The following is a 16,399-nucleotide window of genomic DNA, read 5'->3' as shown; positions in this document are numbered from 1 at the left end:
ACAGCGATGATAAAGAAGACTGAATTAAAAACCTATATATTATACTAACAATACACAGAACACATGACTTACACACACACACACACACTCCCTCTAATTATTTGTCTTTTTCTCCTTTCAAATGTTCAACATGTGTACATGTCGAATGTAAAATTTACCCATTTCTGTGAATTGTCCCCACAAGTACAAAGTTTATCAAATTATAATAATAACTTTTACACACAACACAGTATAAAGGAGGGGCGGATAATGTATAAACAATAATTAATAGTTTTTTAAGCTAAGAAAAATTCAAGCAGCTGTGTCTACTCATAAATTGGGCGATCAGCCCTCCATCAAGAGTTTTAGTAGCTCTCCAATACAAGTCACTCACCTCACTGGCTGAGCCTAGCAATGTTACAGTCTTTATGTATTCTAACCACAAATCTTAAAGTGAGAATGAGAAGATGGAGAGTTATATTATTATAATATTCAGATACAAACCTGTTGAAGTGCAACCATACTTATTAATTGCTGCCTCAAAAAGGTCAACGATTCTTCTATTGTTAATACTAACCTGTTGATGGAGACATGAGACATAATGTCACTGGACATGCATATTTTGATATACAAAACATGCAACAGATTTTAGACGTTACCTCGGATACTTCATAACTGACAAGTTTCATGTAAACACAGATTGAGAGAGATTGTTGATTGTCTTTTGACATTCTAAGAAATAAATGATTAACCAAAATCTAAATGGAGACTTCTGCCTACTTCTTGTAAGTGTTACGAATGCTCTTTATTCCTCTGCTAATATATACCCAATCTAAATACTGGAGGAGAATAGGTTCGGAACTAGCTGAAGGCAATGACTGCAGGCAAGACTGAATTAGATAAATTAATAGTCTAATAGACATAGTTATTGTATGGTTGGTTAATACTTGAAAAACTGATTCTATTTCATCAAGGCTTGACGAGTGCCTCAGGATGACTTGATTAATATATAACTGCCAAATCTGTGTAGCCAATGGCTGGGAAAAAGGCATAGGATTGATAATATTAAGAAAATGGTAAAGTAAAAATCAGCAACATACATGTACTTCTTTTTTTACTGACAAGATCGCCTCATGAAATAGATCAGAAAGAGTCTCAAAGTTTGCCTGATTTAATATCTCAGAGTGAAGTCTGATCAACCACAACTGACAGGAGAAGGGGAAGAGAATTACCATCTCTTTCACTAATATACCAGCTGGCTCATGTAAACCATTAGTTTGAAGTAACTTGACCTAAATGAATTAATTCTTACATGCATTGTGGATACGATCAACATTTAATCAAATTTTCTAACACATATTGAGGCCCTTATACCATGTAAGAGAGTTTATTCTGACAGTTTTGAGCATTGGAAAAATATGCCAAATTTAGGAAAAAGCGGGTATAATCCATTCTTTCCAAAACTACAGCTCCAAAAATACCCTCAACACACATTATTGATGACCATTATGCCATACAGAAAGTTTAAACGTGTAATTCTAATCACAAATTTGAGTTACATCATTTACATAAATTGTCATTTTGAAAACACACAATACCATTTTGACAGCTAGAGATTCATTCAGTTTCCTTTTTGAAGAACACTTGGAGCAGATGTCCAATAATTTAGTAATCCCAGACTACGAGAGAAGAAATACATGTAGCTGCTTAAACATGCCATTAAAAATGATTCACACAAACACACCTCATTTGCCTGCCCCTTCTTTCTATTCCAATATTGGAGTCTCTCTACAGACCAAAGTATATACTTCTCCCAAAGAGAAACCTCTTCTTCTTCTTCTGGAACTGAAATATCATCATTGTTACGATGAATGAAAATGTTACAAACAACACGATATACCTTCAGCTCTACTCAAGTTCTCAATCCCTTCTCTATAAAGTCTCTCAGTTTCTCTCTCTAGTTCTTTAACTTTACTTACTATGTGTAAAAGGGTATTACACATTACATTAGATGCAGTTTCAGTTACCAGGGAGAGAGTCTTCATTATTAATCCTAAGCCAATTCCTCTTGGCAACAGCATCATGTACTAAACCAGAATTAGGAAAATCAGCTAACAGACTGGGAGGAAGAACTAAAATAAAAGGAGAAAAAGAAAATATTACTTGTCATATATCTCCTGCTCTCTCTTGTGCGTCTCTTCAAATTGAACCAAGATTGGTAGAAAAGCAATTCGAAATGACGCATTATCTGCAAAACAAAATATGAAATGACATAAGATATTCCATTTCACCTGGAATTGATTTGATTGCCTCATTATAGACCAGCCAACTGATGGCATAATCCATCACATCATCACTAGGTGCCTCCTATAATGTGAAGATAATCATTTTACTTAAAAAAAAGCAATCACTCTAACTTCATTTGTACTTAGTATAAGAACATTCTTTCTTTTTCTTAGCTAGAGAGATTAATAAATAGAAAAATAGCACTATAATATGCATACTTTATCAACAGCCAATAGCTCCAGTCTATAATACTTTGTATAATAAAAGTATAATTATAATAAGGCAAGAAGATTTTAATGCTAACTTCTAGCCATAACTTCTCACTCTCTCTATTAGTTCTGAGCCCTTCTTGGAATAAAACCCTTGCCGCCGTAGTGTCCTGTCTCTCCTCAAACTCAAACTTAGCTGCCATAATCCACAACCCTATAATCAACATGGGATATCATCAATTTCCCACAGGATTCTGGCATAAAGTCCCTGTACTATAGTGCAGGGACTTTCGCCAAATTTCTTCAAAGATGAAAAGTGGACAATTTTTAATTTTTATAATGTTTTCTGATGCATATACATGTTCTTATATTGCGTAGAAAGTTTTAGTCCATTTCAATCAAGTTTGGATTTTTTTACAAATTTTTAAAGTTGCTCCAAAATCGGGCAAAAGTCCCTGTACTATAGTACAGGGATTTTTGTCAAATTTTGCCAAAAATGAAAAGTAGAAAATTCTCTATTTTTATAACTTTTTCTGATGCATATACATGTACTTATGTTGTGTAGAAACTTTGAGCTGGTTCCGATCAAGTTTGGATTTTTTATAAATTTTTAAAGTTGCTCCAAATACCATGCATTCTATTATAGTGCTTGCTAGCTATGGAGCAAGCTGTTTAGTTCAACCCTGTCAGTTAATATGGTAAAAGCAATAAACATACCAACATTAGTGGGATGAATAGCAAGTGCTTTACCAAAGAGTTTACTGGTCATGGTGTGCTGGTTAGTACATCTACAGTGGTCAATGTGATTAAGCCATAAGGATATATCATCCTAAATAACAAAAAATGAATAAAAATATTTATAATAATTATGGCTCACTTTGAAATACGTTGTTGCCCTCTGAAAATTAAAGATAATTTAAGAGTAATGATGATGAAGGAGCTTACCCTGTATAGACTAGTAATCCTATTAATAATACCAAATTCACCATCCTGACTCATGCCGACTACGCCCATTTTCTTCAAAATATTAATAATTAATAATTAGTAGAAATACACACACCTCTTTGCGTAGCTTACGAAGCTTGTCTAAATTATATTCAAACTAAAATGAAACCGATATTAAAAATTATTTATAATTTTAAATCACTTCGATCGCTTTTAAATAGTCTTCTTTCTTTGGTGGACGCCTAAAAAGTTGATACTCCATTTGTCGTCTTTTCTTAACTATGTCTCTATTTTAAAAAGAAACAAAATTGCATAAGTTAACAAGACATTCCAAAACCTTATCTCATCCTCCTGAAATATACCAGTATGCTGTAACTCCTCTAGATGAGGGAGCATTCGCTCCAGGATTAGGTTGACTGAATCTGCCATTTTTCATTCAAGCTTGAACACGTGTTTCAACATGTGTAAAACATGTGGGCGTGACCAATCATTTTAATGATCAATAATTATTTAATAACAATCAATTAATTAAACACACCCACCAACTTCAAAAAATGTCGGTGAACAAGAGCACGAAGAAGCAGAGATGGTATCTTGGTGGCCTTGCTTCTGCCGGAGCAGCTGCTTGCACTCATCCTCTGGACCTTCTCAAAGTATACTAGGCTGATTGCAAGGGTCTGTGTCAATTCTTTCTCTTTATTTCCCTTGCTTTAGGTTCATTTGCAGACACAGCAGGTAGTAGAGAAGCGCCTACTCTCTATGGCAGTCAACGTAGTCAGAACGCAAGGGAATCTTGCCTTATACAATGGACTCAGTGCATCACTAGCGAGACAGGTGTGGTGTAAAAAAATTAAAAACAAAACAATTTGCTCCTTCCCTTTGACCCTAGCTCTGACCTTTATTGATAATCAGTTGGCCTTTTGTTCGGTCAGTATTGTCTATAAGTGCTAATAGTACCCAGTCCTTTATTATCAGGACTACACTATAAACTACACTGCTTATACAAAACTTTAAAATCCTCACTTCCTGCCTCACAAATTAACAATAACACTGTAACCCATTAAACACTTTAAGCTTCCTTTACCCAGTTATCCTATTCGACGACAAGATTTGGCATATATGAAGTACTGAGAGCAAAAATACAAGCAGATAAAGGTAACACACAAAGACAATGTCTTCTCTTAATGTTTGTTTCAAATCATAATAGGATATGTACCATTTTATCAGAAGATAGTCATTGGCGCCATTGGAGGTACATATCTTGCTAATTATGCTTATCTAGCAGCTGTTAATAAACTTAAAATCTTATCACTAAATCTGGCTATGTAACCTTTTGTAGGTGCTTGTGGTGGTCTAGTTGGTAGTCCAGCTGACATGGTGAATGTAAGGTAAGAGGAAACATAGTCATCATTATAGTATCTCAAATGAGTGAGTAATGGTGGAAACTCCTGAGTATTGGCACAACGTTATAATTAGCCTCTACTCACTAAATTATCAATTACAATGTTTGAGGAGTAAGCAAGCATACCTTAACGACATTAGTCATGTTCTCACTCTTGTTCCACGTGCATTAGTATGTAGGTCATATGATTAGTCTAGCTACACTTCACCTTAGATCCAGGACATTTTAAAATAATATGATTGTTTTTCAATATTAATGCTATGCTAATGATAATCTATTCTCCACCTCTACCAACAGGATGCAGAATGATGTAAAGGTTGCTCTAGAAGTGAGAAGAAAGTAAGTGTACCATGCACATGTGCCTTCTTTTATCCTCTCTCTCTCTTTATCTTACTCTCTGACAGTTACAAGCATATAGGAGATGGACTAATTAGAGTTATTAGAGAAGGTATAATGATCCTGGTGACATATAATTGCACTGTATGTGCATGTTTCATTGCAGAGGGTGTTATGAATTTATGGCGTGGGTCCTCACTGAATATAACAAGAGCAGTGCTGGTAACTGTATCACAGGTACGAATCACAAGTACGGGGGGAGGGTTTATGGGTGTGTCTTGTTTCCAGGTGGCATTGTATGAACAAGTGAAACAATTTCTAATATCTACAAGGTATAGTGTATATGATTCACTGTGATCATGATCATGTACTTGCTACTTTTTTTAGCATCTTCTCCGACAACATAATCACTCATTTCTCTTCAAGCATTATAGCTGTAAGCTCAGAACTGGTTTAACTAGTATCCAATATCTACCTGTATTATTCACTCACACACACACACACACACACACGGTACAGGGTATTATAGCAACTGCCATGACACAACCAGTTGATGTGGTAAAGACTAGAATGATGAATGCAAAACCTGGAGACTACAAGGTATTGTAATAGTTTGACGAAAACTAACATCATCATCATTCTTTCAAACAGTCGATAGTCCACTGTACACTGTACACAGCTAGACTGGGACCTCTGGGATTTTTTAAGGTAACAATAATTTAACAAATCAAAACTATCATTCATCTTATTTCTACTGTCTCAGGGTTTCGTTCCATCATTTACGAGATTAGGACCCCAAACGATCTTGACGTGGATATTTCTAGAACAATTACGACGATTATTTCCCCTAAATTCTTAATATACCATAATCACATACCCATGATAACCACTACAGATGTTGTTTATACTATCAATAATCATTGTTTTAAAAAATAAATAAATTATTTGAGTACCAGTTCTAGCTCCTGCCCATTCTCTAGTCTACTGATGTCCTTGTCTTTCCTTATAAGGACGTTGGGTAGTTTGCGTATCTTTGATACGTCGTCTGGCGATACTTCCAGTTCTTCACAAATATTCCTCAGTAGGTCAATGTATGAGAGAGTCTGCACGTCAACTTCAATGAAATCAGTCTCGCCGCTATTAGCTATACGGACTTTGACCCTAAGTGATTCCTTCGCTGTGATTTCTGAGTCATTGACGCTTGATTTCGAGTGATTTCTGCCATTACTTGCATCATCAAAGTTGATTTCAGATTGATTAGATTTTGAATCATTGTTTGATTTTGATTCTGATATATGTAGATCAGTGAGATCAAGTGAACGCTCCGTTAACGTATCAGTGTAAGGAAATGGAGGGTTTCTCAAGTAATTTGGAATTATCGGGAGTTGGGGATTAGTAGGAAAGGCCTCATCATTTCCCGGACTCATGGCTGCTTCCCCTCCTGTTGAAAGGAGCTGTGATATTTCTTTGTCAGTTGTTACGGTGTCCGGAGTTTCTCCTTTGCATGACTTTATTGATGGATCAGCTCCTGAAGATAAAAGGTATTCTGCTAAATCCTTATGTCCCCTCTTGCAGGCCCAATGTAGTGCCGTCCTTTAAAAATAAAAAAAATTAAAAATAATTATTAATGATGTTTTTTTACTTGCAATGCAGACTTACCAGCCATTAACTATGTTTTGAGAGTTGACAGAAGCTCCCATCTTGATCAGTTTTCTTGCAGACTCCATGTTACCTATGCAAACAGCTTCTCTCAGTGCCTCATCTTTGTCCGCCATGTTTACTTTATTTATCCAAATGACAAAAAATAATTTAGAAATCTTTATAATTAAAGATAGATCTATTGCGGTGAAAATTTTAAGTGCTCGTTCAATTAGAATAGGTAGGGATTTACGGTCAGGTTGACACACTGACACAAGAGACAAGAGAGTTGATAAGCACAGAGTTGATAGGACAAGAGTGCGATCAGTCAAGAGATGAACAGTAACGGCGCCAATTCTGACGCAGCAAATCCGCTAGAGGACGTACATGTGGAGGTAGAGCACATACAACCAGAGGAAGAGGAGAATGACGAAGACTCTGGTGAGACTGACGGGGAGATAACGAGCGAGATAGACGGGGGTAATGTCGGCCAAGGCATGGGCATGGGTCCTTATAGCGGTAACAGCACACACCTCATGCCACCACCTCCACAGCTACTGCAGCAACAAAAGGTCCAACTCTTTACAAGAGTGCAGGGAAAGAGAACAGTGATACTTCCACACCAGAAGAAGATTCTTGAGGAGTTCTACAAGACTGGCATGGTTAGTGCTTCACATAATCTCCACCATTTACATGAGGCAGCGGCTGACCAGACTGGACTTGAGCTATACGTCATTAAGGTATAGCAACGGTATTATTATTATTATTATTATTATTATTATTATTTCTATTAACAATAATTAATTGACAAATGGTGGCACATGTGAACATGAATATCGTTATCTAGAGGATTAGCTTTCAGCATTGTGGTTGTTGTCAAAAAAACGATTAATTTTCCCATGATCTTTTTTTAAATAGAATTGGGTACGCAATCGAAGACGACCCTCTGCAGCTCAGAAAAGACAAGAGATTCAAGAAGTGGGAACCCAGCTAGCTAACAACTCTCAGCTTATACAGCAGCATTCTCCACTCACCACCCTTTCCAATATTCCCATCTCCAATAGCATCACTACTGTCACTTTACCAAACCCTATTCATGCCCCTCATACTCCACCAATACTAACGATACCTGAGGCTAAACGAATATGTTTCGATGGTAAGTGCTTCTAGATATACTAATGAGGAAGAGATAGGGTAACATTAAAGAGTGAGGAGACCCGTATGTCTCTAATAGCAGCCCATTTTGTACTCCATTTAGAGTACACACATTTGGTACTATGCCGATACAGTAGTACTACTATTGTTTTATTGTTTTGTTCATATTGAGAAGTAATTCACGCATGATACGTCACGCTCAATAACATGTCTACGCAGCAGTGACCAACTTCCATATTGTAATAGGATGCTTGAAAGGTATTGGGTTTTGATTTCAGTTGCATGCCACACATTCAGTTATTCTTATTAAATTTCTTGTACTTTTAATTAGCATTGACTTTTAATCGTCTCTGTTTCTCCTTCAGGCTCAAACTCGTCAAAAATCGCTACAGTCAAAGTCCGTATAGCTGATAGTGGTGAAACTGATTTCATTGAAGTTGACATCCAGACTTTCTCATACATTGACCTACTGAGGAATATTTGTGAAGAACTGGAAGTATCGCCAGACGACGTGTCAAAGATACGCAAACTACCCAACGTCCTTATAAGGAAAGACAAGGACATCAGTAGACTAGAGAATGGACAGGAGCTAGAACTGGTACTCAAAGGTGGAGGAGCGGGTAATTCTTCGATCCAACAAACCTTGATGACACTTAATCCCTTCCCTGGTACATCATCAGTACAACTTATTCCATTAATGAGTACAGCTGACAGTAACACGCTATTGACGCTGGAGAATACAGGACAGGGGAATGAGAGTGCCGGTAGCAATCACTCTTGAAATTGAAGCAGGATAAAAGTTCCAAAAAATATATTCATTTTGTATACAGTAAACATTGTAAATAACAAATTTCTCTAATATTATAATACATAATAGAGACTCGCTTTATAACAAAAGTGTAAAATATTTTCTAATTTTTCTTTGAAAATCAATAACAACAATAACAGTTAGATATCCATGCGCAATCTCTTTCTTTGAATTCGGTCTTGATTCTCGTTCAAGCTGCCTTCGTCATCCATTTTAGTTGGTATCATTACGTCTAAACTATTGTGAATAGGAAGAGAGACACTTGTCACTGTCTTGATGTACAATGACTTGATCTCCTTCCATCCTCTTGGGACGTGCTTACCAAGATACTTGCACACTGTCAGACAATTCTGGAGGAGGTGCTCCGATGGCATCGAGAGTTTCCCTATTCTAACGGAGAGTGCTGTAGTCTTACTAGTCCGATAATGAGTGGCAGATATGGCGGCGTTCAGTTCAGATTTTAGATTCGGTTTTGATAAGTCGACCGGAAAAGGTGGTCCTCTTTTGAAAAGAAAAGCCTTGCCGAGCTTCTTAAATAAGAGAGGGAATATTTTACTGTCAGCCAAGAATACGTTGTACATCCCAGCCAGCTGCTTGCGTCTTTCAAACGACTTGAAATGAGTGCCAATCTTTGTGAGAGGGATTATCTAGAGTCATAGAGATTTGAAATTAATGCAGTAGGTATAATTAAGTGACAAATCAGCCATAACAGTCTTGAATCAATAGTAATACTATTAATAATGGACCTACTTTTATTATCAGCTTGACACCTTTCTCTTCAAAAAGCTTCTTGACTTCAGCTTTTGGATTTTTAGTAAAAATGCACACATCGACAGCTCCGGGCTCGTTTAAACCATGAGGCAATAATCTGCAAAAATTACAATAATCATAAATGAAATTAAAATAATAATAAAAACATTAAGGGTGTGGCCTCACAGCATATTGCCACACCTACTAACATGCCACGAATTAATGTTTAGATATATTATTGCAAAATAGAGCATTACATTCTCTTTGGAGAGGACGAATAAGGTTTTGCTGTTTTATATTCTCCAGTCAAGTATACAAATTGATCATCTTTAAGCAAATCAGGCTTCTTCTTAGCCTCTACTTCAGTGAGGTACTTTTTTAAAGCATCAAGTGCTAGCTTCACCTGTAAGGAAAAAAGGATAAATGTCATGAAAACTGGAAAAGAGAGAAATTTACTTGATCTTCCTTCAAAAATGCCATGATGGTGCCACGTGGTCAAGTCTGAAACTCAAAGAAATATTAGAATCCTCTAAATTAGAAACAAAATGGGTTCCAGCTCGAGCAAGGAGTCCTTCAAGACGGCCATTAATGATCTTATAACAAATGAACAAGTACTAATAATGATCCCAATCAGGTACACATTGAGCCTTTTATTCTTTCTCCCGCCCTCTAGACCGTGGCGAGTTTGGGCGACTCTTTTTGGGAGAGATATTGGTCCGACCCATCCTTGACTAGTAACGATTTCTTTACTTCATTGACTCACGAACAAATCAAAGAGATGATGAACACTCGCTCTGGTAACCTCACTGCTCTTTGTTTTAAAGTGAGGGCCTCGTAACGATGAAATAAAATTGAAAAATTATATTTTGTGCATATGTAATTATGTATATATATAATTAATTATACTTTACATGTACATGTATTGTTTAATGTAGTTGGTTTCAAGAATTAGTGCAGCTGCTTCAACTGCCTGTAGTGGTGAAAACGAACACGTTATTGGTAATCACTATTAATATAAACACCATCATTTTCACCACAACACTATTCTGTTGTTTTTTTTCTGTTCAGTTTTGAATTGCGTGAGGTTCTTGACTCGCCTGCTTCCGTTTTTATTTGAGTCTCCAGACTGGAGGCTTCTCTTTTGGACCCCGGCTCACGTCAATGAGGTTTTCATTCATTAAGCTTCACATTATTAAAGTATCCATTTTTGTTATAAATAGGCTCCAGATCAGGGCTCACCTCCTGCCCTAGCGCAAGTACTGCTGGACTCACTGACGGTGAGACACAACTACCTTTATCTTCACTGTCTCTCTTTCTCTTTGGCTTCTATCATTGTGATTCTTATGTTATGTAGGATTTGCTCTTTTGTCCCGACTTCACTGTCATACCTTTATCAAATCAAGGAGGGCCAGTAAATTGAATTTACACATACATACACTAATCATTACATCCACATAATTATACTGTGTATATCTTCTTTTCAGGAGAAACACGAAGATTTGGCGTCTCTCGACAGTTCCGATTACATATGGTAAGGGTAGTGTTTATGGGTGTGGTTATTAATGCTACACATGCAGGGAGGCTGGTATAGGCACCTCTAAGTCACCCGGAACTAATAAACAGATTGACTCGCACAGAATGGAAATTATTAAATTGCTAATAACCTGCTTCTCTGAGAGTCTGTACGTAGCACCTGGAGGTGAATATTTAAATATTAATTTTATGTGATGCTCATTTTTCAGTGAAACAGAAATGTTTATATTACTTGTTTGTCCGTAATTTTTTTGTTGTTTCTATGCTGATAGAGATTTCAGGAAGTCCCAATCAATGGTTGGCTCACTTTACCTCACCTGCTAATAGACATGTCCTCCCTCTTTTGACCTCTCTATTGAATGTTGTCTGTAATTATGATCCTGTGGGATACGGAGTACCGTAAGAGATAGAGAAAGAGTAGAGCTAGTGGTCAAGTTTTATAGAAATTTGTAATTGCAACTAGCGAATACTATTTCTCTCTTTTCCAGTTATTATTATGCTTTTGTTGGCGACATTAGAGAAGAGTTGACAGAGTCCTGTGCCAACCTTCTTGTCATTATTCTCAACTTTGTCCCGTACTCTCCGCAGCCCCCCGGTCATGTGACAGGTGCCACGCCCCAAACCGAAGAGCCCCTCTCACCTGCAATGATAATACAGAAGGAGACTGGGATAGCTAACCTCTTTTTGGCTTATTTATCACGTTTGCATCAACAAGAAGTAAGAGAGAGAGCAGTGGCTGCCATTTTATTTATATATTTGCATGTATAGGATTTGGATTTCATTGTGAAAGGTTTAACGAAGCTTATTGCCAATCCACTGAGACAGGTCAGTAAAACTTTGGATATTTTCGGATTTGCTTTTCATAGCTTAATGCATCCTTTTATGATTGTTATTGTTTCTTGTTTAGACTCAGACATATTTGCCAGCATCAGTTAAGAGGATTTATTTTACTGAAGTATTGTACATATTAATATGGAAATTCATATCTTTCAATCAAGTAAAAGCTGTCTCATGATTTTTTAAAGAGATGTGGATCACTTTCTCTCTTTCTCTCTCTATTGTAGAAGTTTCTGGCTCATTTGCTTCGTGGGCCAGTACTGTTTGACTTGCTAGTCCCTTTGTTGCAAGAGCTCTTAGTGACACGCAGCAATCCTAGTGAGTTTGAGACCATATCTCATTGTGCATGAACATATATTTATAGCATAATTTGTTTTGAAAAATACATGATCGAACTAATATTCTTCTTACTACACCTTGAAGAAAGTTATTTTATCCTCTCTTTCTCTTAAAGATATGATCGGTCTCCTACACGTTGGAGTATTCATTCTCCTTGTGCTAAGCGGTGACAGGAACTTTGGAGTTAGATTGAACAAGGCCTACTCTCACCCTGTCTCAATGGACCTCCCGCGATTCAGTGGGACTCATGCTGACCTCTTGTTCCTAGTAATGACAGCAGCTGCAATGTTACATTATTTTTTATTTAAATTTAGGTTTTTCATAAAATCATAACGAGTGGTCTATCTCGTATACAGCCTCTCTACGATTGCTTGTTGACAGTTCTTGTGAACGGTAGGTTTAATTAAGTGGGTGGGCGTGTTTTTGATACCGGTTTCTCTTCTTTAGTGTCACCATATTTGAAATCTCTGTGCATGTTAACTTGTACAAGGTTAATGCATTTAATGGAAGTTAGTATTTAAATTTATTATTTTCATATCATGATATTTATTTTTGTAGTCTTTCTCTACAACTTGGTTTTTATTTGCAAAGCCAATGAACCACTATCTTGTTTTTTATTTACTCGAAGTCTTTAATAACCTCATTCAATATCAGTTTGACGGTGAGAGAGGGAGAGAGAGGGGGGATGACCCTGTTTGTAACCTTATTATTATTATTATCATTCTACAGGTAATACGGGCATTGTATATACCATCGTCAGGTCTAAGGATATATTTTATCAGGTATTAATATTAATTATTGTTACTGTTGTTATTTATTATTTATTATTTATTATTAGTTGGCAGCATTATCCGAGGACTCTTGCCTTTCGGTTTATCCTCGACCACGCCCATCTCATAGGAAACCTCTCAACAGTAAATCAGAGGAACAAAAAGAGGAGGAGGAGGAGGAGGGAGAAGGACACGGAGCAGAAGGAGGAGGAGAAGAAGGCAAAGAAGTCAAAGCTAATAAAGGCCCTCCTAAGCACGTGCCAGAGATCACTACAATTAAACAGGTCTGACCAGTTACCAGTAGATAAGACCATCCTTCTTCCCCTAGGTTACTATGGAAGAGACTGAGTATGATCGTCCTCCTACGTCAGAGCCAAACACACCCACGACTGAAGTGGCGCCGAATCCAGCAAAGTAATACTAGCGTTGTGTGTGGTTATATCACATGATTCTGTTAATCTTTGATAGTCAAGTCACTTTTACTTCATCTTACGACCTCCCGGTTAAAGTCTCGGGCGCTGGGGCTACTGGGAATAAGAAAGCTCTTAGGCCCAAGCCATTACTGCCAATGAGAGATAGTCTAGCTAGAGGTAACAGGCACTTGATGGAGCCTACCAGCCCAAGTGACTTCAAACCAACACCAGAATGGGTATGGAGTATGTGGGCAGTATGGGAATGAGTACTGGAGAATGAGTTTTTGAGAAGAGAAATAGGGTGTCCTCTCATACATGTAGATTAAAATATTAATTTTATTATTGTATACTTTTTAGGTTAAATCATGGAAGGATAAACTCCCCCTACACACTGTCCTTCGTTTGCTTCAGGTTTTAGTACCTCAAGTCGAGAAACTTTGCACTGATAAGTATGTTCTAATTAATGCCACAAGCTAGGAACTATTTTAATTCAAATCTCTTAGCGACATAAAAACTGAAAAGGAGATCCTGGAGTATTTGAAGAACGGTACACTGGTTGGTTTGCTTCCTGTCCCACACCCGATCATTATTAGAAAATATCAGGTTCTCAATTAATTATTAAAAATGAAATTTATGTTATTTTGTAGTCAAGTGCCAGCACTGAAGCGTGGTTTCACACTTATATATGGGGCGTGGTTTATTCCAGGTAAATGCGTGCTTATGGTCACTGCATGTTACTAATATAAAATGGAGGATTCTCTCTTAGTCATATTTGGTGAAAGTACATGTAGTTTATCAGTTGCAATGAGTATTTAATTTTTACTTTCTCCTTTCAAGGAATTTCCATCCCCCAATTTGGTACGAGACCACTGTGAAACTGTTTATTGTAAATAAAGACTTTTAATAAGGAGGAAAAATTCTGTCGTTTTGTATTATCGTTAATTATAATTTGATTATTTTTAATTTTATTAAGATTCTGATCACTTTCAAATAGATCGATTCTTTATACAAGAAAAACGAATCAATTAAGTAATTAATCAAAGTCTTTTAATCAGCAGCTGCAGCAAGGCCTTCTTTTTCCCTCTCTATATCCTTCTTAAGCTTACCCTATTAAGAAGAAAAGTGAAGACAATTAGAGGATAGTATTAAATTTACCATGAAGTTTGCTTTTTCTTGTGCAGTCTGGAAGCGACCATGACCAAATTTAGAAGAAGTATCGATAAACTTCAAATCAATTTCTTCCCTATCCTTCCTCTTAAAGTTGACCAAGAGAGACTATTAGGAGAAAAGAATGACATTAAAAAAGGACCATTAATTTTGCCACTTACCTTCCTAAGTGTAATGACACGTTTCTTGGGTCCCATCACACAACCTTTGACCATCAAGAAATCATTATTGACCACTCCATAATGTGGAAAACCTCCCTATGAAAAGACAATACTAGTAATACTACTCTACAATCTTATAAACAATTCGTCTGTTTTCTCTCTCACCATTGGAGTGATTCTCTTCTTAGTCAAATCAGACTTGGTCCCTCCATTATTTTCTTCTGTTGCGCTCCCAATCCTATAAATCTTCTTATTCATTTCTGTCCTGTGATGGTATCCTTTCTGTCCAGCACGAGCCACAGAGTACTGCACACGACTGGGATGCCACGCCCCAATGCAAGCAACCTTCCTCAGTCCCTTGTGAGTCTTACGAGGAAGCTTCTTTGTATGCCAACGAGACGTGACACCTTTTAACAAAGGTGCCAATAAGAACATTGACATGATTGTGCTTGGTACCTTTAAATCCTTTTCCTTTTGTAACTCCAATCACATCAAGGACCTCGTTCTGTTCGAATACATCACTTACTGGGATCTCCTTCTCTAAATGTTCCTTAGCCCATTCAACCTAAGAGTGGCAGAGATTATGATGTTAGATTTACCCTTGCTAAATTGTTACTTTATCAGCAATTGTTCCACCATTAACTTGTATCTCCATTAAATGTGACTTCTTTTGCTTCAGACTCTTAATCTTACTCAACTATTGATCAAATAATAATAAAGAATGACAGCCATTTTGTTTTACCTGGGTGTGACAAAGGACACGGATTATCTTGCAGTACTTCTTCATCTTCTCAAAGTCTTGCTTAATGGCCTCTTTCCCAGCCTCGTCTGCCCAGCGTTTGGCTGCTTTTGTGTACGCGGTTTTCTTAGAACGATACCTTAAGAAAGAGAGAAGTAGGAAACTCATCAGCTAAATGTGAGAGGAGTTTCCATGATAACCATCGACCAATCAAACAGCGAGAGAGTAGTGTAAGCTGTTTTGATTAATCAGCAAGTCGCACAGTTTCAAAAACCATTTGTAACAAGAGGACGACAACCACATACCAGTTCTTGTAGAAGCGACGCTTGCAGTCCTCAGTGATGTGCTGAGCAAAAATCGTCTTTAATTGCCTTAAGCCACGAGGAGTCTCAATGTATCCAACCACACCCACACAGACCATGGGAGGAGTCTCGATAATAGTGACAGCCTCTACCACTTCATTCTTATGACTCTCTATGGGATAGCATAATTAACACTGCATCCTTCATTGCACTGATATGCATAATCAAAAACATTACAAATTATTTATTACTGAAAAGCAAGTGCTACAATAATATTACAACTCACTTGATCCGGGGCGGTTCACTTCACGTACAGTGTGGGTCATTCCTGCCTTGTAGCCCATGTAGGCTGTAAGGTGACAGGGCTTGCTGGGATCGTCCTTTGGGAAGCTCTTGACTTTCCCACGGTGCCTCTTGCATCTCTTTCTAGGGAGGAAACCCAAAGAACCGTGCCTTGGAGCAGAAAACTTTCTATGAGACTGAAAAAGGGACAGAATGAATTTAATGCATGGGGAAGGAGAAGATGGAAAGGGATTATAGTACTCACCATTTTCTCTAATTCAAGAAAGAAAGAAAGAGGATAACACGAGGAGAATCTATTAGGTGCATGCGCAGTGCAGTAAAGGGTGG

General features: G+C 37.3%; 7 protein-coding genes across 9 annotated transcripts; 3 read left to right on the top strand and 4 right to left on the bottom strand.

The window, feature by feature from the left end:
* Positions 1–17: 17 nt before the first annotated feature.
* Positions 18–3,896, bottom strand: LOC105313199 (U3 small nucleolar RNA-associated protein 6 homolog). Of its 3 annotated transcripts, none has more exons than XM_019997385.1 (21): positions 3,757–3,895; positions 3,622–3,706; positions 3,535–3,576; positions 3,420–3,491; positions 3,352–3,372; positions 3,192–3,303; positions 2,570–2,688; positions 2,484–2,516; positions 2,397–2,438; positions 2,271–2,346; positions 2,143–2,227; positions 2,007–2,098; positions 1,880–1,957; positions 1,724–1,824; positions 1,578–1,658; positions 1,080–1,271; positions 927–1,016; positions 760–869; positions 639–711; positions 484–556; positions 18–426 (listed from the first exon to the last, which is right to left on the bottom strand). In XM_019997385.1, exons 1-21 carry the CDS (start codon positions 3,846–3,848, stop codon positions 281–283), a joined length of 1,815 nt encoding a protein of 604 aa, XP_019852944.1. In that variant the 5' UTR covers positions 3,849–3,895; the 3' UTR covers positions 18–280. The 3 variants fall into 3 exon arrangements, with proteins under 3 accessions (XP_019852944.1, XP_019852946.1, XP_019852950.1); XM_019997387.1 differs by having other exon boundaries at positions 1,086–1,271; XM_019997391.1 differs by lacking the exon at positions 2,143–2,227 and having other exon boundaries at positions 2,007–2,111; positions 3,757–3,896.
* A 42-nt stretch (positions 3,897–3,938) lies between these two features.
* LOC100635216 (mitochondrial dicarboxylate carrier-like) lies at positions 3,939–6,101 on the top strand. Its single transcript, XM_003382814.3, has 13 exons — positions 3,939–4,072; positions 4,134–4,253; positions 4,508–4,574; positions 4,627–4,671; positions 4,759–4,807; positions 5,119–5,160; positions 5,226–5,269; positions 5,324–5,394; positions 5,446–5,489; positions 5,545–5,593; positions 5,677–5,757; positions 5,809–5,865; positions 5,921–6,101. Exons 1-13 carry the CDS (start codon positions 3,974–3,976, stop codon positions 6,014–6,016), a joined length of 864 nt encoding a protein of 287 aa, XP_003382862.1. The 5' UTR covers positions 3,939–3,973; the 3' UTR covers positions 6,017–6,101.
* Positions 6,056–6,966, bottom strand: LOC100635215 (ankyrin repeat domain-containing protein 40-like). The gene is made up of 2 exons (XM_003382731.3): positions 6,817–6,966; positions 6,056–6,750 (listed from the first exon to the last, which is right to left on the bottom strand). Exons 1-2 carry the CDS (start codon positions 6,930–6,932, stop codon positions 6,099–6,101), a joined length of 768 nt encoding a protein of 255 aa, XP_003382779.1. The 5' UTR covers positions 6,933–6,966; the 3' UTR covers positions 6,056–6,098.
* Positions 6,967–7,032: 66 nt separating this feature from the next.
* On the top strand, positions 7,033–8,865 carry LOC109582599 (uncharacterized). Its single transcript, XM_019997411.1, has 3 exons — positions 7,033–7,535; positions 7,714–7,951; positions 8,316–8,865. The coding sequence occupies exons 1-3, from the start codon at positions 7,131–7,133 to the stop codon at positions 8,729–8,731; spliced, it is 1,059 nt and encodes a 352-aa protein (XP_019852970.1). The 5' UTR covers positions 7,033–7,130; the 3' UTR covers positions 8,732–8,865.
* Positions 8,747–10,032, bottom strand: LOC100635092 (ribosomal L1 domain-containing protein 1-like). The gene is made up of 4 exons (XM_003382730.3): positions 9,965–10,032; positions 9,766–9,911; positions 9,509–9,626; positions 8,747–9,405 (listed from the first exon to the last, which is right to left on the bottom strand). The coding sequence occupies exons 1-4, from the start codon at positions 9,986–9,988 to the stop codon at positions 8,899–8,901; spliced, it is 795 nt and encodes a 264-aa protein (XP_003382778.1). The 5' UTR covers positions 9,989–10,032; the 3' UTR covers positions 8,747–8,898.
* On the top strand, positions 10,030–14,411 carry LOC100635093 (protein HID1-like). The gene is made up of 25 exons (XM_019997378.1): positions 10,030–10,119; positions 10,182–10,331; positions 10,444–10,507; positions 10,577–10,674; positions 10,729–10,785; positions 10,863–10,919; positions 10,993–11,039; positions 11,086–11,207; positions 11,314–11,440; positions 11,530–11,758; positions 11,810–11,866; positions 11,949–12,038; positions 12,106–12,196; positions 12,333–12,484; positions 12,532–12,610; positions 12,665–12,726; positions 12,776–12,878; positions 12,947–12,999; positions 13,056–13,271; positions 13,316–13,401; positions 13,456–13,636; positions 13,758–13,849; positions 13,904–14,003; positions 14,048–14,106; positions 14,238–14,411. The coding sequence occupies exons 1-25, from the start codon at positions 10,054–10,056 to the stop codon at positions 14,302–14,304; spliced, it is 2,505 nt and encodes an 834-aa protein (XP_019852937.1). The 5' UTR covers positions 10,030–10,053; the 3' UTR covers positions 14,305–14,411.
* LOC100634967 (60S ribosomal protein L3-like) lies at positions 14,349–16,399 on the bottom strand. Its single transcript, XM_003382729.3, has 10 exons — positions 16,317–16,399; positions 16,056–16,248; positions 15,773–15,941; positions 15,471–15,606; positions 15,345–15,425; positions 15,185–15,293; positions 14,894–15,135; positions 14,729–14,824; positions 14,556–14,675; positions 14,349–14,507 (listed from the first exon to the last, which is right to left on the bottom strand). Exons 1-10 carry the CDS (start codon positions 16,317–16,319, stop codon positions 14,448–14,450), a joined length of 1,209 nt encoding a protein of 402 aa, XP_003382777.1. The 5' UTR covers positions 16,320–16,399; the 3' UTR covers positions 14,349–14,447.

The sequence above is a fragment of the Amphimedon queenslandica genome, unplaced genomic scaffold (genome assembly GCF_000090795.2).
Source record: "Amphimedon queenslandica unplaced genomic scaffold, v1.1 AMPQUscaffold_13519, whole genome shotgun sequence".
Classification (NCBI taxonomy): Eukaryota; Metazoa; Porifera; class Demospongiae; order Haplosclerida; family Niphatidae; genus Amphimedon; species Amphimedon queenslandica.
The sequence above is the reverse complement of the archived record's forward strand: the minus strand, read 5'-3'. Positions and strand labels throughout refer to the sequence as shown.

Coding starts and splice junctions, on each gene's coding strand:
- LOC100635216 (XM_003382814.3), top strand. CDS start 3,974: ATGTCGGTGAACAAGAGCACGAAGAAGCAGAGATGGTATCTTGGTGGC. Junction 4,575..4,626: donor AAAAATACAAGCAGATAAAG/GTAACACACAAA, acceptor AAATCATAATAG/GATATGTACCATTTTATCAG. Junction 5,758..5,808: donor CAAAACCTGGAGACTACAAG/GTATTGTAATAG, acceptor TCTTTCAAACAG/TCGATAGTCCACTGTACACT.
- LOC100634967 (XM_003382729.3), bottom strand. Junction 15,942..16,055: donor AGTGAACCGCCCCGGATCAA/GTGAGTTGTAAT, acceptor GCTATCCCATAG/AGAGTCATAAGAATGAAGTG. Junction 15,136..15,184: donor AAAAGGAAAAGGATTTAAAG/GTACCAAGCACA, acceptor CTTTGTTAAAAG/GTGTCACGTCTCGTTGGCAT.
- LOC100635093 (XM_019997378.1), top strand. CDS start 10,054: ATGGGTTCCAGCTCGAGCAAGGAGTCCTTCAAGACGGCCATTAATGAT. Junction 11,441..11,529: donor CCTGTGGGATACGGAGTACC/GTAAGAGATAGA, acceptor TCTCTTTTCCAG/TTATTATTATGCTTTTGTTG. Junction 12,485..12,531: donor ATGCTGACCTCTTGTTCCTA/GTAATGACAGCA, acceptor ATTTAAATTTAG/GTTTTTCATAAAATCATAAC.
- LOC100635215 (XM_003382731.3), bottom strand. CDS start 6,932: ATGGCGGACAAAGATGAGGCACTGAGAGAAGCTGTTTGCATAGGTAAC. Junction 6,751..6,816: donor CAAAACATAGTTAATGGCTG/GTAAGTCTGCAT, acceptor TTATTTTTAAAG/GACGGCACTACATTGGGCCT.
- LOC105313199 (XM_019997385.1), bottom strand. CDS start 3,848: ATGGCAGATTCAGTCAACCTAATCCTGGAGCGAATGCTCCCTCATCTA. Junction 3,373..3,419: donor GGATTACTAGTCTATACAGG/GTAAGCTCCTTC, acceptor TTTAATTTTCAG/AGGGCAACAACGTATTTCAA. Junction 1,659..1,723: donor AGAAGGGGCAGGCAAATGAG/GTGTGTTTGTGT, acceptor CTTCTCTCGTAG/TCTGGGATTACTAAATTATT.
- LOC100635092 (XM_003382730.3), bottom strand. CDS start 9,988: ATGGCATTTTTGAAGGAAGATCAA. Junction 9,912..9,964: donor CATTTTTGAAGGAAGATCAA/GTAAATTTCTCT, acceptor TTTTCCTTACAG/GTGAAGCTAGCACTTGATGC. Junction 9,627..9,765: donor TCGTCCTCTCCAAAGAGAAT/GTAATGCTCTAT, acceptor TAATTTTTGCAG/ATTATTGCCTCATGGTTTAA.
- LOC109582599 (XM_019997411.1), top strand. CDS start 7,131: ATGAACAGTAACGGCGCCAATTCTGACGCAGCAAATCCGCTAGAGGAC. Junction 7,536..7,713: donor TTGAGCTATACGTCATTAAG/GTATAGCAACGG, acceptor TTTTTTAAATAG/AATTGGGTACGCAATCGAAG. Junction 7,952..8,315: donor TAAACGAATATGTTTCGATG/GTAAGTGCTTCT, acceptor TTTCTCCTTCAG/GCTCAAACTCGTCAAAAATC.